Raw genomic sequence first — 16,055 nt, forward strand, 5'->3', positions numbered from 1 at the left:
GGCCAGATCCAAGGTCGTCCCAACCTCTGTCGTTGAACTACAGTATGCAAATGATGCTTGCTTCTGCGCACACTCAGAGGCCGAGCTCCAAGTCATTGTCATCACTTTCACCGAGACGTATGAGGGCACGGGCCTTACATTATACATCAGTAAGCCCTCTGCCAACCTGCCCCCTCCACACCGCGCTCCCCCCGGTTATCAAAATCCACGACGAGACCTTGGACAATGTGAGCCACTTTCTATACCTTGGAAGCCTACTGTCAACAAGGGCAGACATCGACGATGAGGTTCAACACAGCCTTCGGTGTGCCAGCGCAGCCTTCGGCCGCTTGAGGAAGAGAGGGTTTGAAGACCTGAACCTCAAACCCAGCACCAAGCTTATTGTCCACAGAGCAGTAGTGATACCCACCATCCTATATGGCTCAGAGACTTGGACTATATACAGCTGGCACCTCAAAACTCTGGAGGTACCACCAGCGCTGTCTCCACAAGATCCTACAAATCCATTGGCAGGATGGGCGCATTAACGTCAGTGTTCTCACTCAGGCCAATATCCCCAGCATCGAAGAATTGACCACGCTCGATCAGCTCCACTTTCCTGCTTTTCCCCATAACCCTTGATTCCCTTACTGATTAAAAATCTATCTCAGTCTTGAAGCCAGTGAAAGGAGCACATGGCAGCCCTGGCACACCATCCACCCATTACTCCTACCACTGTCTCCCCCACCTGTGACGTTTTTTAAAAATTCATTCATAGGATGTGGGCTCCGTTGGCTGTGCCAATATTTACTTCCCATCTCTGGTTGCCCTTGAGAAGGTGGTGGTAAGCTGCCTTCTTGAACCGCTGCAGTCCATGTGGTGAAGGTACACCCACTTTGTAGCGGGTTGATACAACTGAGTGGCTTGCTTGGCCATTTCATAGGGCAGTTAAGTGTCGGTCACATTGCTGTGGGCCTGGAATCACATGTAGGCCAGTTCAGGTAAGGACAGCAGATTAAAAGCAAAATATTGCGGATGCTGGAAATCTGAAACAAAAACAGAAAATGCTGGAAAAACTCAACAGGTCTAACAGCATCTGTGGAGAGAGAAACACAGTTCACATTTCGAGTTCGTATGACTCTGAAGAAGAATCATACTGACTCGAAAGATTAACTCTGTTTTTCTAAGGACAACAGATTTCCTTCCCAAAAGAACATTAATGAACCAGATGGGTTTTTACAACAATCAACAATGGTTTCATTGTCATCATTAGTCTTTTAATTCCAGATTTTTATTGAATCACCTTAAATCTGCTGTGACCAGAGACTGTAGGACACACATTGGACTCTTCAGTCACCTGACACATTTTTAGTGTGGAATCAAGTCATCCTCAACCCCAAGGGACAGCCGAAGAAGAAAAAGGAATCAGTGTACAAAGAATAGATAATAAATTAGCTGAAGTATAACCTACTTTAGAAACTGACACTTTTCGAACTCAGAATCCAGCAGTTTTCAAATGTAGTTGTATAGGCCTCCTGTAAATATTAATACTCATGGGACCCCCCTGAAAATATTGTTATCCCACAAGGTGCTATCATTTGTGAGAAACTTTTTTTTAATTAATACATCACAAGTAATAAATACACTATTATAGTTTACAAATGCAGAAAAATAAGCAAACCTGATCATTTTGAAAGCCAGATCCAAGGTTTATTTGCATGACCTACTAGTGTTTGGGGATCTTCATTTGAAAAGTAGCCCCCTAATCAGAGCATTTAATAGTTTGAAGTGTTTTTGCTTTTCTTCGGTTCCCAGGTCTTATTCTCATTCGGTAGAAGCAGAAAAAATAGAGTTCAAGTACAGACAGTTCAGCATTATCCCAGCAGAGATCAGTCAGGTGCTTGCTAGAAGTACTGCACTGGGAATGTTAATGAGCAATTAAGTATAATTTTAATGAGCTTAACTACTGGCTTGGCCTAAATAGCCAAGTGGTTATGGTACTGGGTTTGTAACCCCAAGATCAAGAGTTCAAATCTCACAATGGCAAACTATGAAACAATGTAACATCATCTGAAAAACAGATGGGAACGTGTTTGTACTCGAAAGAGTTACAACAGTCACAGAAATCTTATGCTTGGCCTAAATAGCCAAGTGGTTATGATACTGGGTTTGTAACCCCAAGATCAAGAGTTCAAATCTCACAATGGCAAACTATGAAACAATGTAACTTCATCTGAAACAGATGAAAACAGGTTTACTCAAAAAGAGTATCAAGAGTTCAAATCTCACAATGGCAATTAATGTAACTTCATCTGAAACAGATGGAAACAGGTTTGTACTCAAAAGAGTTACATTATATGTAAGGGTCCTTTAAATTTTAGCTTGGCCTAAATAGCCAAGTGGTTATGGTACCGGGTTTGTAACCCCAAGATGAAGAGTTCAAATCTCACACTGGCAAACTATCAAGAGTTCAAATCTCACAATGGCAAACTAGGAAGCAATGTAACTTCATCTGAAACAGATGGAAACGGGTTTGTACTTGAAAGAGTTACATGTTTCTGACCTGAATTAGGGGCTGTGCCTGATTTATCCCAATTTTGTTGATTTGGTTTAATTGTTTTCATTTAAAAGATTATCAAGAGTTCAAATCTCACAATGGCAAACTATGAAACAATGTAACTTCATCTGAATAGGAACAGATGGAAACGTGTTTGTACTCGAAAGAGTTACTGCCAGCTCTTGGTGGCAAGATTGTCCAAGTTGGACTTCAGATGTAAGTTACACCAGATAAAGAATAAACTTGACGTCTTTATGTCTGAATTGGTTACGGTTGATTTTGGCCTCTCTGTTGCCTATAAGTAATAAAACTCAAATTGAAGTGGTGAACCCAAGGATAGTCATAAATAAAATAAGACAATTTTAGTTTTTTTTTACATTAGGCAGTATAAAAAAGTAACCAACTGTACTTTTATATCTCTGAATATATTTTGTTAACAGAAAAAGCAGATTGGACGTTCCCCTGGTGTGAGCAGTACGGAGCATCAGCAGGAAGTGACAAAGCTCAAAGCTGATCTGGAGAAAAAGAGCGTGTTCTACGAGGAGGAGCTGGCCAAACGGGAAGCCCTGCATATGACTGAGATCAAGAACTTGAAGAAGGAACTACGAGATGCAGAGGGACAGCATCTCGCCCTGAAGAAAGAAATAATGATCCTTAAAGACAAGCTAGAAAAAACCAGAAGAGAAAGGTAAGGATGCAGGTTTACTTAACTTGCTCCCGTTGAAAACCTACAGAAGGGCCTGGCTTCTGAACCAGCTGAGGATGTTTATTCGATTCCTGCTGAAATGTCCATGGGCTTGAGAATGAATGCAGGAAGAAAGAAAGAATGTTTAGTTATGTAGTGCCTTTTACATCCTCAGATCGTCTCAGAGTGATTCACAGCCAATGAATTATCTTTCTTCACAATCAGAATTTTAATAACACAGAAGAAGGCCATTCAGCCCTTTGTGTCTGCACTGGCTCTCCAAATGAGCTTTATGACCTAGTGCCATTGCCCTGCCTTTTTCCCGTACCCTTGCACGTTGTTTCTATTCAAATAATCATCTAATGTCCCCTTGAATGCTTCGATTGAAACTGCCTCCACCACATTTCTAGGCAGTGTATTCCAGACTCGAACCACTCGTGTGAAAAATTTTGTTTCTCACATCACATTTGCCTCTTTTGCAAATCACTTTAAATCTGTGCCCTCTCGTTCTTGATCCTTTTACGAGCGGGAACAGCTTCTCCCTATCTACCCTGTCCAGCCTCCTCATGATTTTGAACATCTCTATCAAACCTCCTCTTAGCCTTTTTCTCTCCAAGGAGAACAGTCCCAGCCTCTCCAATCTATCCTCATAGCTGAAGTTTCTCATCCTTGGAACCATTCTTGTAAACCTCATCTGCACTCTCCAATGTGTTCACATCCTTCCTATAGTGTGGCATCCAGAACTGTAGCCAGTACTCCAGCTGAGGTCTATGAATGTCTTATATAATTTCAGCATAACTTTTTGTTTTATTCGTTCATGGTGTCACTGTGCCCTTGAGAACTGAGTGGCTTGTTAGGGCATTCTGAAGTCACATGTAGGCCAGACCAGGTAAGAACAGATTTCCTTCCCTACAGGACGTTGGTGAACCAGATGGGTTTTTACGACAATCAACAATGGTTTCATGGTCATCATTAGACTTTTAATTCAAGATTGTTTATTGGATTCAAATGTCACCATCTGCCGTGGTGGGATTCGAACCCAGGTCCCCAGAGAATTACCCTGGGTCTCTGGAGTACTAATCCAGTGACAATACCACTACGCCACTGCCTCCCTGCTGTTGTACTCTATGCCCCTATTAATAAAGCCCACGACACTAAATGCTTTATTAACTGCTCTGTCCACCTGACCTTCCACCTTCAATGATCTATGCACATATACACCCAAGCCTTTCTGCTCTTGCACTCCCTTCAGAATTTCACCCCTTATTTTATATTGTCTGTTCAGGTTCTTTCTACCAAAATGCATCACTTCACACTTCTCCACATTGAACTTCACCTGCCACCTATCTGCCCACTCCACCAACTTGTCTATGTCCTCTTGTTCCACACCATCTTTCTCGCAGTTCACAACACTCCCAAGCTTCATATCATCCGCAAACTTTGAAATTGACCCCTGCACACCAAGATCTAGATCATTAATATATATCAGGAAAAGCAATGGTCCTAATACTGACCCCTGGTGAGCTCCACAAACCTTCCTTCAACCCGAAAAATATCCATTGACCATTACTCTCTGCTTCCTATTTTTCAGCCAGTTTTGTATCCACATTGCTACTGTCCCTTTTATTCCATAAGCAATAAGTTTTCTCACAAGTCTGTTGTGTGGCACTGTCCCAAATGAGTTTTGAAAGTCCATGTACACCACATCAACAACATTACCCTCATCGACTTTTCTTTTGAAGTAGTTATCAGTTATTAGATAATCAGTTGTTATGTGAAAGCCATTATTTTAAGAGCATGGGGAGAGTGGGAGGGAAGAGAGAGATTCTTCCTAATTGAATCGTTCCTGTTGGAAGGTGAGCAGGGAGTTTCCCTGGTGTCCTGACCAGTACTCCTTCCTCAGTGAATATCACCAAAAAGAACAAATTCACTAATTATTTATTACAATTACTGTTTGTGAGATCTTGCTGTTCATAAATAGACTGCTGTGTTGTCCACATCGTAACAGTGGCTATATTAAGTTGATATAAAGAAATTTTGGACTATCTTGAGAATGTGATACAGTACTATGTAAATTCCACTTTTTTTTTAACACTGCTTTAAAGCTATGGGGAGGAATTTTGAAAGATGCATCAGTTTGGACATCTCACAATGTCTGTATCCATCTTGCATCTCTAATCGGTTAGGAGAATTTTACCACAAATTTGCATGGACTCGCTATTGATGATATCCATTGTCTGCTAAGAACATAAGAACTAGAAGCATGATTGGGCCATTTGACCCCTTGAACCCGCTCCACCATTCAGTAAGATAATGGCTGATTTTCTACCTCAGTTGCATGTTCCTGAACTATCCCAAAATCTATTGATTCACTTAATATCCAAAAATCTGTCAATCTCTCACTTGAATATATTCAACAACTGAGCATTCACAGCTCTCTGGAACAGACAATTGCAATGCTTCACAACCCTTAAGAGTGAAGAAATTTCAAATCATCTCAATCCTAAATGGCCAACCCCTTATTCTGAGACTCTAACCCCCAGTTCTGGACCCCAGGCAGGGGAAACATACTCCCAGCATCTACCTTGTCAAACCCCTTCAGAAAATGCTTCTTTGAGGTCACTTTGCATTCTTCTAAACTCTTGAGAAAGTATACTGAAGTGATTTCGTTTGTGGATTGAAGGCTGCGTAGGTTGAACAGTTTCCCATCTGTTTGTATAGATTTTTTCCACGCCTGTGGGTAATTTGCTGTAGGTGAGGTGCAGTATTACAGTGAGGAAAATGGGGAAGAGAGTTGATCTAATGATTTAACCCCAGGCTTCAGTGAGATAGGATTTGTAGTGGCCCCACTGGTGAGAATCCTCACAGCTTGCATGTCACCATGGAATAGGCAGAGGATGGCGGCAAATTTCTGAGGGCAGCTAAATTTGAGGAGGATACCCCATAAGCCTTTGCAGTTAACAGAGTCAAAGGTTTTCATGAGGTTGAAAAAGGCCATGAGCAACAGTCAGTGTTGCTCCTTATACCTTTCTTGAATTTGCTGTGCAGTGAAGATCATGTCTATGATATCTCTTGATGAGCGAAAACCACACTGTGACTCTGGAAGGAGTTTCTCAGCCACTGTGACAGACAGCAGGGAGACACTTCTCTAGTTATTGCAATTGGATGTCGCCTTTCTTGAGTATAGTCATGAGTATAGTCATGACCACAGCATTCCTGACACCCCCCTGGCATGCACTTTCTACCCAGATGAGGGATACGAGGTTGTGCAGCCATGCCAGGAGTGTATCTCCACCGTATTTCAGAATTTCAGCAGGGATTCCATCAGTTCCAAAGGCCTCGTTTTTTGAATGGTTTTTTTTAACTTTGCTTCAGCCTGGGGTAGTACTGAGACCAAGCTGAACGGGATATTGAGGAATAAAGTTCAGGACATTCGAGGCAAAGACAGAGTTTCAGTTGAGGAGTTCTTCAAGATTTTCTCTGCAGCAGGCACTTACTGCCTCCTAATCTTGATCAGCACCCCCCCCATGCTTGGCTCTCAGCCGCTGACTGGGCCATAGATCGTCTTGACAGCATTGAAGAAAACAGTATATGTCGTTGGTATCCACAAGTTGTTAGATCTCCTGTGCTCTTTCTATGCACAGGACTGTTCTTTATGAGATGGGTTTTATGCTGTACAGCTGCCTTCAGCCACCTGTAGGACTGCTGCTTTTCTCTTGAGCCATGTGATGTTTCCAGTCAATGAAAGCTTTACACTTATGCTCGATTAAGTCCTTTTTCTCTTGATTGTTTTTGTCAAAACAATCACAATGTTTCCTAGAGCTTCACTATGCAGATGGTACTTGTGTGTGCGCTCACACAGAAACTGAGCTCCAGGCCATTGTCAATTCTCTCTCTGAAGCATATGAGAAAATTTGCCTTTCACTAAACACCCAGAAAACTAAGGTCCTCTTCCAACCTGCTCCCACAGCAAAACATCTCACCCCCACCACCTCCCCTCCCTACCCCCTGTCAATTAAAATCATCAACGAGATCCTGGAAAATGTGAACCTTTTTCTGTACCTTTGGAGCCTCCTTTCAATGAAGGCGGACGTAGACAATGAATATGGCAGACCAGAGTCTCAAATTCGAGACTATGGTCATGGTTTACTGAGACAACAGTGATTCCATGCTCTTAAATGCTTCAAAGACTTGGGCAGCCAACTGTAGGCATCTCAAAGCACTGGAGAAGTACCTTCGCAAGATCCTCTAAATCCCGTGGCAAGAAAGGCAGTCCACTCTCAAGCCAACTTACCCAGCATAAAGGCCCTAATCACTCAAAACCAGCTTTGCTTGGTGGGACACGAGGTTGACACCACACTCCCAAAGCAATTGCTCCATTTGGAAGTCAGTCAAGGCTGGAGACTTCCAGGTGGACAATGGAAATGCTTGAGGGATGCACTAAAGCATCCCTGAAAAGGTCAAACCGCTGCTGACTCACAGGATTCCCTGGCTGTTGACTGACCAAAATGGAGAAGCTCATTCGGGAAGGCACCAAACACATCGAGAGACTTCATCAGAAATGTGCAGAGGAAAAGTCGAGGGTCAGAGGGAGTGGACAAACCTCCAAACAACCCTTCTAATCAATCCTTCAAACACCACCTTCTCCCCATGTGGCAAAGCCTGCAGATCAGCCATTTCAGAACCTATCAAACCAGAGTGGCAAGCCATCCTCGACCCCGAGGGGCTGCCTAAGAAAGAGGAAGAGGGAATATACACCTAGTCTGTTCAATATATCCTCTTAGGACAATCACTTCTCCCCAGGAATCAGTCTGGTGAACCTTCGTTGCACTCCCTTCGAGGATAGCATATTCTTCCTTAAGTAAGGAGACCAAATGTGTACACAGCATTCCAGGTGTAGGCCCTCCAAGGCTATATGACAATTGTAGTAAGACTTCTTTACTCTATATGCTCCAATTCCTTAGTAATAGCTGCTGACAGACTCAATACACTTTTATTGTCCTTGAGGAAATTCACTGCGGGTGCAATTCCCCCCTATGCATAATCAAAAGCAAAAAGAGAGAATTACATCAGCAATACCACAACCCGTGTCGCTATAGTGCAGTGCCAACATCACAGCCAAAAAATAGAATAGAGATGGAAAATAGAGAAAGAGTCCTAGGTCTTCATGCTCCTTCCCCAGCATAGATACACCAATGGATACATAACGTGAATATGTCCTCCAAAACATCTATTGTATCAGGTGTATTGAAGGGAATGAGATGAGGCAAAATGTGAAGTTTTGGGAAGCTTTCCTGTACCGGATAGGCACAGTCTGTTGGCCATCCTCGAAATCCTGCAATTCCTCTGCTCCAGAAAGCACTGAGCTGAGGAGACCACCGCTTTTCTGCCTCAGCCCGCCCTTGTATTCAAATTGAATACCCCTGTTGAGCAACACAAACTCAGCGACCTTCACTTTCCAGGCCACGTGGTCGCAGGCTGAGGAACTAATCCATAGAAGGTGGGGAGTTGAGGAAGAGGACTGATGTGCTGGATACCACCAGGTTATAGTTAATATAGCCAAGCTAAAGCAGGCCACTCCTACACAGCTAACCACTGTGCGGAGGCTTTATCTCCCTCTCCAACCAGAGCCTTATTTCAAACCGCCACCATCTTAAAACATTGCAACAATAAACAAATACATTTGCTTTCCAAATTGCTTGCTGTATGTGCATCTTAACTTACTGTGATTCGTGAAGAAGGACACCCAAATACCTTTGAAACTCATTTCCCAGTCTCACCGTTGAAATAAATTCTGCTTTTCCATTCTTCCTACTAAAGTAGTTAATTTTACACCTCCACATTATATTCCATCTGTCATGTTCTTGCCCACTCATTTAACTTGTTAATCCTTTGTAACCTCTTTACATCCTTCTCACAGCTTAATTTCTTATCTAGCTTTGTATCGTCAGAAACTTGGACGCATTACACTTGTTCCCATCTAAGTCACTGATGTAGACTGTATGTAGGCAGACACCCAAGCACTGATCCACTGCCCAGTCATGCATTGCATTGTGAGCAAAGACTTCTTTCACTATATGAAGAAGCCACCATGCCTTGCAGCCTGCAACACCTCCCCCAAAAACCAATTCACCTTCAAATTTCCACACTTCAGATGGAGGCACATTGGTACACTTAATTCCTGGGACTGACCTGTACGAAAAGAGCCGTAACTGTGCTAATAATACCTTGCTGTCCTCGAGCAGTTTTGTTGCAACCTGCAGGTTAATGCTGCTGTAAAGTAGAATTTGTAATATTGGAATCACATGTTGAGTGAATGCTGGAGGACTAGCAGGTCACGGAGTGTTTCGTCTCTCCTTGCAGACGGAATCTCTCAATATGGAGTAGAAAACTAAATTGAAGTCTACAGTCACAAAGACTGAGCTATCTTCACAGGAGTCTGTAACGGCCTCTGTTCCTTAGAAATCTGTTTGCTGTAAACTCGTACAGCTTCACTCAAACACCCATTCTTTTAAACCATCAAAGTCCATCCTGTTTGGCATTTCCATTCATGCACCCAGGGGACCTGCTGTGTTATGTATTTTTGTCCTCTAAATTTGACGTTAGATATTGTTTCTCTCCAAGGATAGAGACCCATCAGGTAATTTTGTAATACTAGCAAATGCAGTTTGACATTTTAATTTAACTTAACTGTACAGTTTATTTGAAATGGTCGAGATATGTTGATATCGACAGATGGAGTGAGAACTTTCAGTTGGGTGCACATTTGGGTATCATGAACCACTTAATAGACATGATGAATTTGTTTGCAATATTCAGCTTTTCACCCATTAACTTTGGTCACTGAATTATCACTGCAAAGGAATTGTCCACTATGTCTTTTTGACTCAATTGGTGGATTTAGAAAATCTTTATTGTTCTCTGTTTCCCTCCCACCCCCATTCCTTCTTGGGGGCTCATTTGAAGTTGCCAGTTAGCCTGGGTTGATTGAAATTGTACTGGGACAGAGAGACACTAAAAATTTGAACCAGGAAACATTTTCAAGCAATGTTGTCACTAGGTGCTTTAGAACTTATTATGCCAATATCCTGTAGGAAGAAACATAGTTGAATGCACTTTAACTTTGTGCAATATGTGGATGTATATTTGAACAGGAGTGATTTATAGGTCTATGAGGAAGGAACTGGAGAGCAGGAATAATTGGATATCTCTTACAAAGAGCTAGCACAGACATGATGGGTCAAATGGCCTCCCCCTGTGTTATGCTATTTTAAGATTTAATCCATTTCTTTACATTGCTTCCACTACTATCACCAGCAGTGGCAGTCTAGTAATAGTAATACTTCACCCTATGTGGGTGAGGAGTTTAGTGGAGAAACTTAATAAAGGGCCAGAGCCGAGTGTAGCCTAAGTTAAGAGTAAAGATGAGTTCAATTTAGAAATGGGGTCACTTGCCTCCTGTGCTTCCATGTTGGGATTTCTATTTCTTCTATCATTTTTTTACCTCCCCCTTCCCCTCAAGGTGAAAAGATTTTGCAGTAATTCTTGAGGCTTCACGAAGGCTCCAATGCTTTTTGCCTCTCTCTATATGGCCACTTGCCCTGGAGGTTTGAGCTGTAACCCATTCAAGTTTTGTGATATTTTGCAAATCTCTCATTAGTCACTTTCCCTGCAAGAGCTTATTTCAGTTGAATTTGAGTTGGCCTCATGAATGCCCATTGAATATAGCTCATTACTCACCTGGCACACAATTTGGGCCTCAGGCTGTACTCCCAGTGGTCGCTGAATCATTCCTCATGTTGCATCTGTTTATTCAATTGAGTGCAAAATCTATTAAATTTGTGTATATTTTATTCTTGGTTAATTTTCAGTTTTGAGGTTTTAAATGTTTTTTCTGGTTTTGATTGGACTTGTTATCTGTGCACCAGTCAGAATGATTTATCATTCCTTTTGGTGATTAGGTGTTAATATGAGGCTTTGCACAGTAATGAATAATGTTTCAATGATGCTGTTCATTCTTAGTCAAAAGTCCAAGTGGCTACACTGCATCTTGTAGCGGGATACGTTTACACATTCGATAATATGATGTGCCCAGCTGTGATTTATGAATTACATTCTGCTTCTGTGAAGCAGAACTCCTTGATGTGAAACTTCAAAGTTATAAGTTAACTGTGACTTCATGAATCACTTGATCTATGTTTGTAAAATGCACTGTGGGTGGTATGCTGATATTCAAGATAGGGTGGCAGTACTGCTGTAAACTCTTGCTCTTTGAGTTAAGTCATGGAGTAGTGACACGCAACTCCTGGGGAGTGTCCTTGGTTCATAGTGTATTTTATATTAAACATACACTATCCATATAAATAACAACATACATTTATGTTGCACTTTTAGCATTGGCACTTCATAATGAGCATTATCAAAGAAAATTCAACACGAACCACATAAGGAAATTCGGAGAGATGGCCAAAAACTTAGTCAAAGAGGTGGATTTTAAGGAAAATTATAAAAGAAGAGACAGGAGTAAAGAGTTGGAGTTGTTTAGGGAGGGAAGGGCCTTGGCAGCTGAAGGCACAGCTACCAAGGATGGAATGATTAAAACCAGGGATGGTCAAGAGGCCAGAATTGGAGGTGTACAAGATCTCAGAGTTGTACAGCCAAATAAGCACTTTTGAAATGTCGTCACTGTTGCAATGTAGGAATGATACCATTCCCTGGCTAGGAGCACAGACATTTTTAAGCAGGTCACCGAGGTTTGGGCATGTGCAGTGGGTTGACACTCATTCCATCTGGGAGAAAAACACCACTTCCACTCTACACCTTTACCAAGTCTCTGTTTTGGAAATGGAAACGGTGGACTCATTTCCCAGCACTCTGTGCTCCAGTCCACTGAAGCACCTGGAAAACATTGGTCTTTCTTTATCAAAACGGAAGATGCACTAGAATCAGCTTGTAGTTATCCTGCACTTGTAACCCTCAAACCCCAACCCACAAACCAGTTTTTAGAAAGCAAGCAGATTTTGCACTGATGTTAAAGGAAGACAGACAAGCATTTATATAATGCCTTTCAGTGCCTCATGGCATCACAAAGGGTTTCATTGCCAATTAAGTACTTTTGAAATGTTTTCACTATTGTAATGTGGGAAATACAACAGCCAATTTGTGCACATCAAGGATCCACAAGCAGAAATGAGCTAATGACAAGATAATCTGTTTTAATGATAATTGTTGAGGGATAAAATCTGATTAGTTTGTCCTGAATTTCTATGATGCCCAGGGAGCTGCTCAATGATGACAGACATTTTAAACAGCAGATAAATCAGCTGCTCATCCTCTTCCCTCAGCCCCTGCTCAGCTATTTGAAGCAATGGTTAGCATTAAGTAGTGTTCTGTTCAGAGAACAAGCTTGGAACTAAATTTATGTATCAGTAAAAAGTAGTGTCCCGTGATTTGCACATGTTGCGCTATGTGTGAAGTCCTAGACGCTCCTGGCGGTCTGGATGACCAAATGTGCAGGAGGTGCCTCCGAGTGGAGCAACTCGAGCTCTGGGTTTTGGAACTTGAGCGGCAGCTGGAGGCACCACGGTACATTCACGAGGCTGGGCTGTTTGTGGAGAACACCTTTCGGGACTTGGCCACCCTGCAGGAAGTGCAAGCAGAGAGGGAATGGGTGACCGCCAGACAGAAGAAGGGGACCAGGCAGGTAGTGAGGGAATCTCGCTCGCAAACCATTTTTCAGCCTTGGAAAACAGTGAGAGCGATGGTTCCTCTGCGGAGGCCAACCAGAAAAAAGATCATGGCACTGTGGGTGGTCCAGCTGCTCAGGGAGGGAGGAAGAAGTGTAGAAGGGGAGTAGACAGGCGCCCTGCAACCATAGGTGTGACTTCAGGGTTACAGATGTCACAGAACGGCTGCAGGGCATTCTGAAGGGGGAGGGTGAACAGCCAGAGGAAGAAAGAGAAATGAGGTCCTGCAAACAGACTTTAGGGAGTTAGGTAGGAAATTGAAAAGCAGGACTTCAAAGGTAGTAATCTCCGGATTATTCCCGGTACCACGTAGTAGTGAGCATTGGAACAGAAGGATAGAGCAGATGAAAGCGTGACTGGAGAGATGGTGCAGGAGGGGGGGCTTTAGATTCCTGGGGCATTGGGACCATTTCTGGGGAAGTGGGACCTGTACAAGTTGGACGGGTTACATCTGAACAGGAACGGGACCAACATCCTCACGGGGGTGGGGGTTTGCTATGCTGTTGGGGCGGATTTAAGCTAAATTGGCAGGGGGCGTGGGATCCTGAAAAGTAGTTCAGAGGGAAGAGAAGCTAAGATGAATTAGGTTGAGAGGGGACATGATAGAGGTGGGTAAGATTATGAGGGGCATAGGTGGATAGGAAGAGGTAGAAGGCTAAGAGGGGAGTTGAGGAGAAATTTTTTCACCCAGAGGGTGGTGGGAATCTGGAACTCACTGCCTAAATGGGTGGTTGAGTCAGAAACTCTCGTAACATTTAAGAAGTATTTAGATATTCACTTGCGTTGCTATAGCCTCCAGGGCAATAGCCAAGCGCTGCAAAATGGGATTAGTGTAAGTCAGATCTTTGTTGACTGGTATGGATACAATGGCCTTCTCCTGTGCTGTAAATGTCTATGAGTGTCGTTTAAAAAATACTATTACTAAATAGAGCAGTTCAGAGGAGTGAGGGGAGCAGGAGTTATCTGTAGCAACGTTGAAGCACATGGAATGAAAGGGACAGGGCAGCATGGATGCAAAGTTGTCTGAGTGTCAGGAAATAGAGTGTAGTGGTAAACAGTTGTTCAACTGGAGGAAGGTATAAAGTGGAGTTCTCTAGGGATCAGTACCAGGATTACTACATTTCTTCATCTATATTAATACCTAGACTTGGATGTGCCGGGCACAATTCAAGATCTGCAGATGACACATAAATTGGAAGTATTGTGAACTGAGGAGGCTAACGATAGACTTAAGAAACCATAGGTGGTGGAATGGACGAACCTATGGCAGATGAAAGTTAATACAGAGAAGAGTGAAATACTGTAATATATTTTGGCAGGAAGAACAAGAGTACAATTCTGAAAGGGGTGCTGGAACAGAGAGACCTGGGGGTGTATGTGAACAAATTGTTGAAGGTGTCAGGGTAGGTTGAGAAAGCAATAAGGCATATGGAATCTTAAGTTTTACAAATAGAGGTGAAGAGTTAAAAAAAACAATGAAATTATGATAAACCTTTATTGTTTCCAGTTCTGGGCACCACACTTTAGGAAGGATGTGAAGTTGTTTAAAGGTTGCAGAAAAGATTTACAAGAATGACTCCAATGATAGGGAACTTAAATTACGTGGAAAGATTAGAGGAGGTATTCTCCTTAAAAAAGAGAAAGTTGAGAGGAGATTTGATAGAGGCGTTCAAAATGATGAGGGGTCTGGACAGAATAGTAGAGCGAAACTGTTCCCTTTGGCGGAAGGGCATAGAACCAGAGGGCACTGATTATATGGTGAATGGTGAAAAACCAAAGGCGATATAAAGAAAAGTATTTTTACACAGCGAGTGGTTCAAATCTAGAAGTCACTGCCTGAGAGCATGGTGGAGGCAGATAAAATCATGGATTTCAAAAGGGAATTGGATAAGCACCTGAAAAGAGAAAATGGCAGAGTCATGGTGGCAAAAGGCAGGGGAGTGGGACTAGCTGATTTGCTCTTGCAGAGAAACATGGACACGATGGGCTGAAGGGCCTTCTGTGCTGTAACTATTCAATGATTCTAGTTAGTCCATCATGGTGAAGATTTGGACCACTGGATAAATCGATCACTACAATCAGAATGTACTGTGTAGTATTCCATACATTGTAACATCGGCAAACGTTTAAGGAACACTAACCTGAGACATAATTAATTACCATTTGGAAAAACTTTATTGTATTTGGCCCCAAGATGAGCTTCCAAATATATATCTGTTCAATCACAAGACTGCATACTTCCAACTCTGATATCTCCTGTCTCCACTCCATCTCAGCTCAGCTGCTGCTGAAACAATCACCCTTGCCATTGTTGCCTCTAGATTTGTACACTTAGATTTGACTATTTCAGCACTCCCCTGGCTGGCATCCTATCTTCCATCCTCCATAAACTTGAGCTCATTTAAAACCCTGCTGCCTGATTCCAAACTCAAGCCTCCTCCCATTGACACATCACCCCTTCCGGTTGAGTAACAACTCAGTTTCAAAACTCTTGTCCTTTTCAAAGTTCTCTGTGGCCCTGCCCCTCCCTATCTCTGTAACCTCTGCCAGGCCTACAACCCTCTTCAATCTCTGTGCTCCTTCAATTCTGGCTTCTTGCATATCCCCGACTATAATCACTCCACTACTGGTGGCTGTGCCTTCAGCTGCCAGGGCCCTTCCCTAAACCTCTACCTCTCTACCACTGTCTCATTTAAGGCATTCCTTAAAATTCTTTGGCCAAGCTTTGGGACACCTGCCTAATATCTCCTTATAGAACCATAGAATGGCTACAGCATTGGAGGAGGCCATTTGGCTTGTGAGTCTGTGCCGGCTATCTGCAAGAGCAACTCAGCTGGTTTCACTGCCCTGCACTTTCCCTGTAACACTGCAAATTTCTTATCTTCAGTTGCTTATCCAATTCTCTTTTGAAAGCCACAATTGAATCTGCCACCACCACACTCTCAGACAGTGCATTCTGGATCTTACCTGCTTGCTGCATAGAATCTTTTTTCTATGTTACCTTTGGTTCTTTTGCCAATCACCTTAAGTCGGTGTCCTTGGTTCTCAACCCTTTGTCAAAGGGAACAACTTACCCGTCTACTCTGTC

General features: G+C 42.7%; 1 protein-coding gene across 1 annotated transcript in view; it reads left to right on the plus strand.

The window, feature by feature from the left end:
* Positions 1-16,055, plus strand: part of LOC121277667 (serine/threonine-protein kinase MRCK alpha-like) — a 715,733-nt gene that overhangs the window by 463,600 nt on the left and 236,078 nt on the right. Inside the window, exon 15 of the mRNA XM_041187269.1 lies at positions 2,977-3,224. Coding sequence (XP_041043203.1) covers positions 2,977-3,224 — 248 coding nt within the window. The remainder of the gene's footprint in view (positions 1-2,976; positions 3,225-16,055) is intronic.

Source organism: Carcharodon carcharias, chromosome 5 (assembly GCF_017639515.1).
Source record: "Carcharodon carcharias isolate sCarCar2 chromosome 5, sCarCar2.pri, whole genome shotgun sequence".
NCBI classification, from domain to species: Eukaryota; Metazoa; Chordata; class Chondrichthyes; order Lamniformes; family Lamnidae; genus Carcharodon; species Carcharodon carcharias.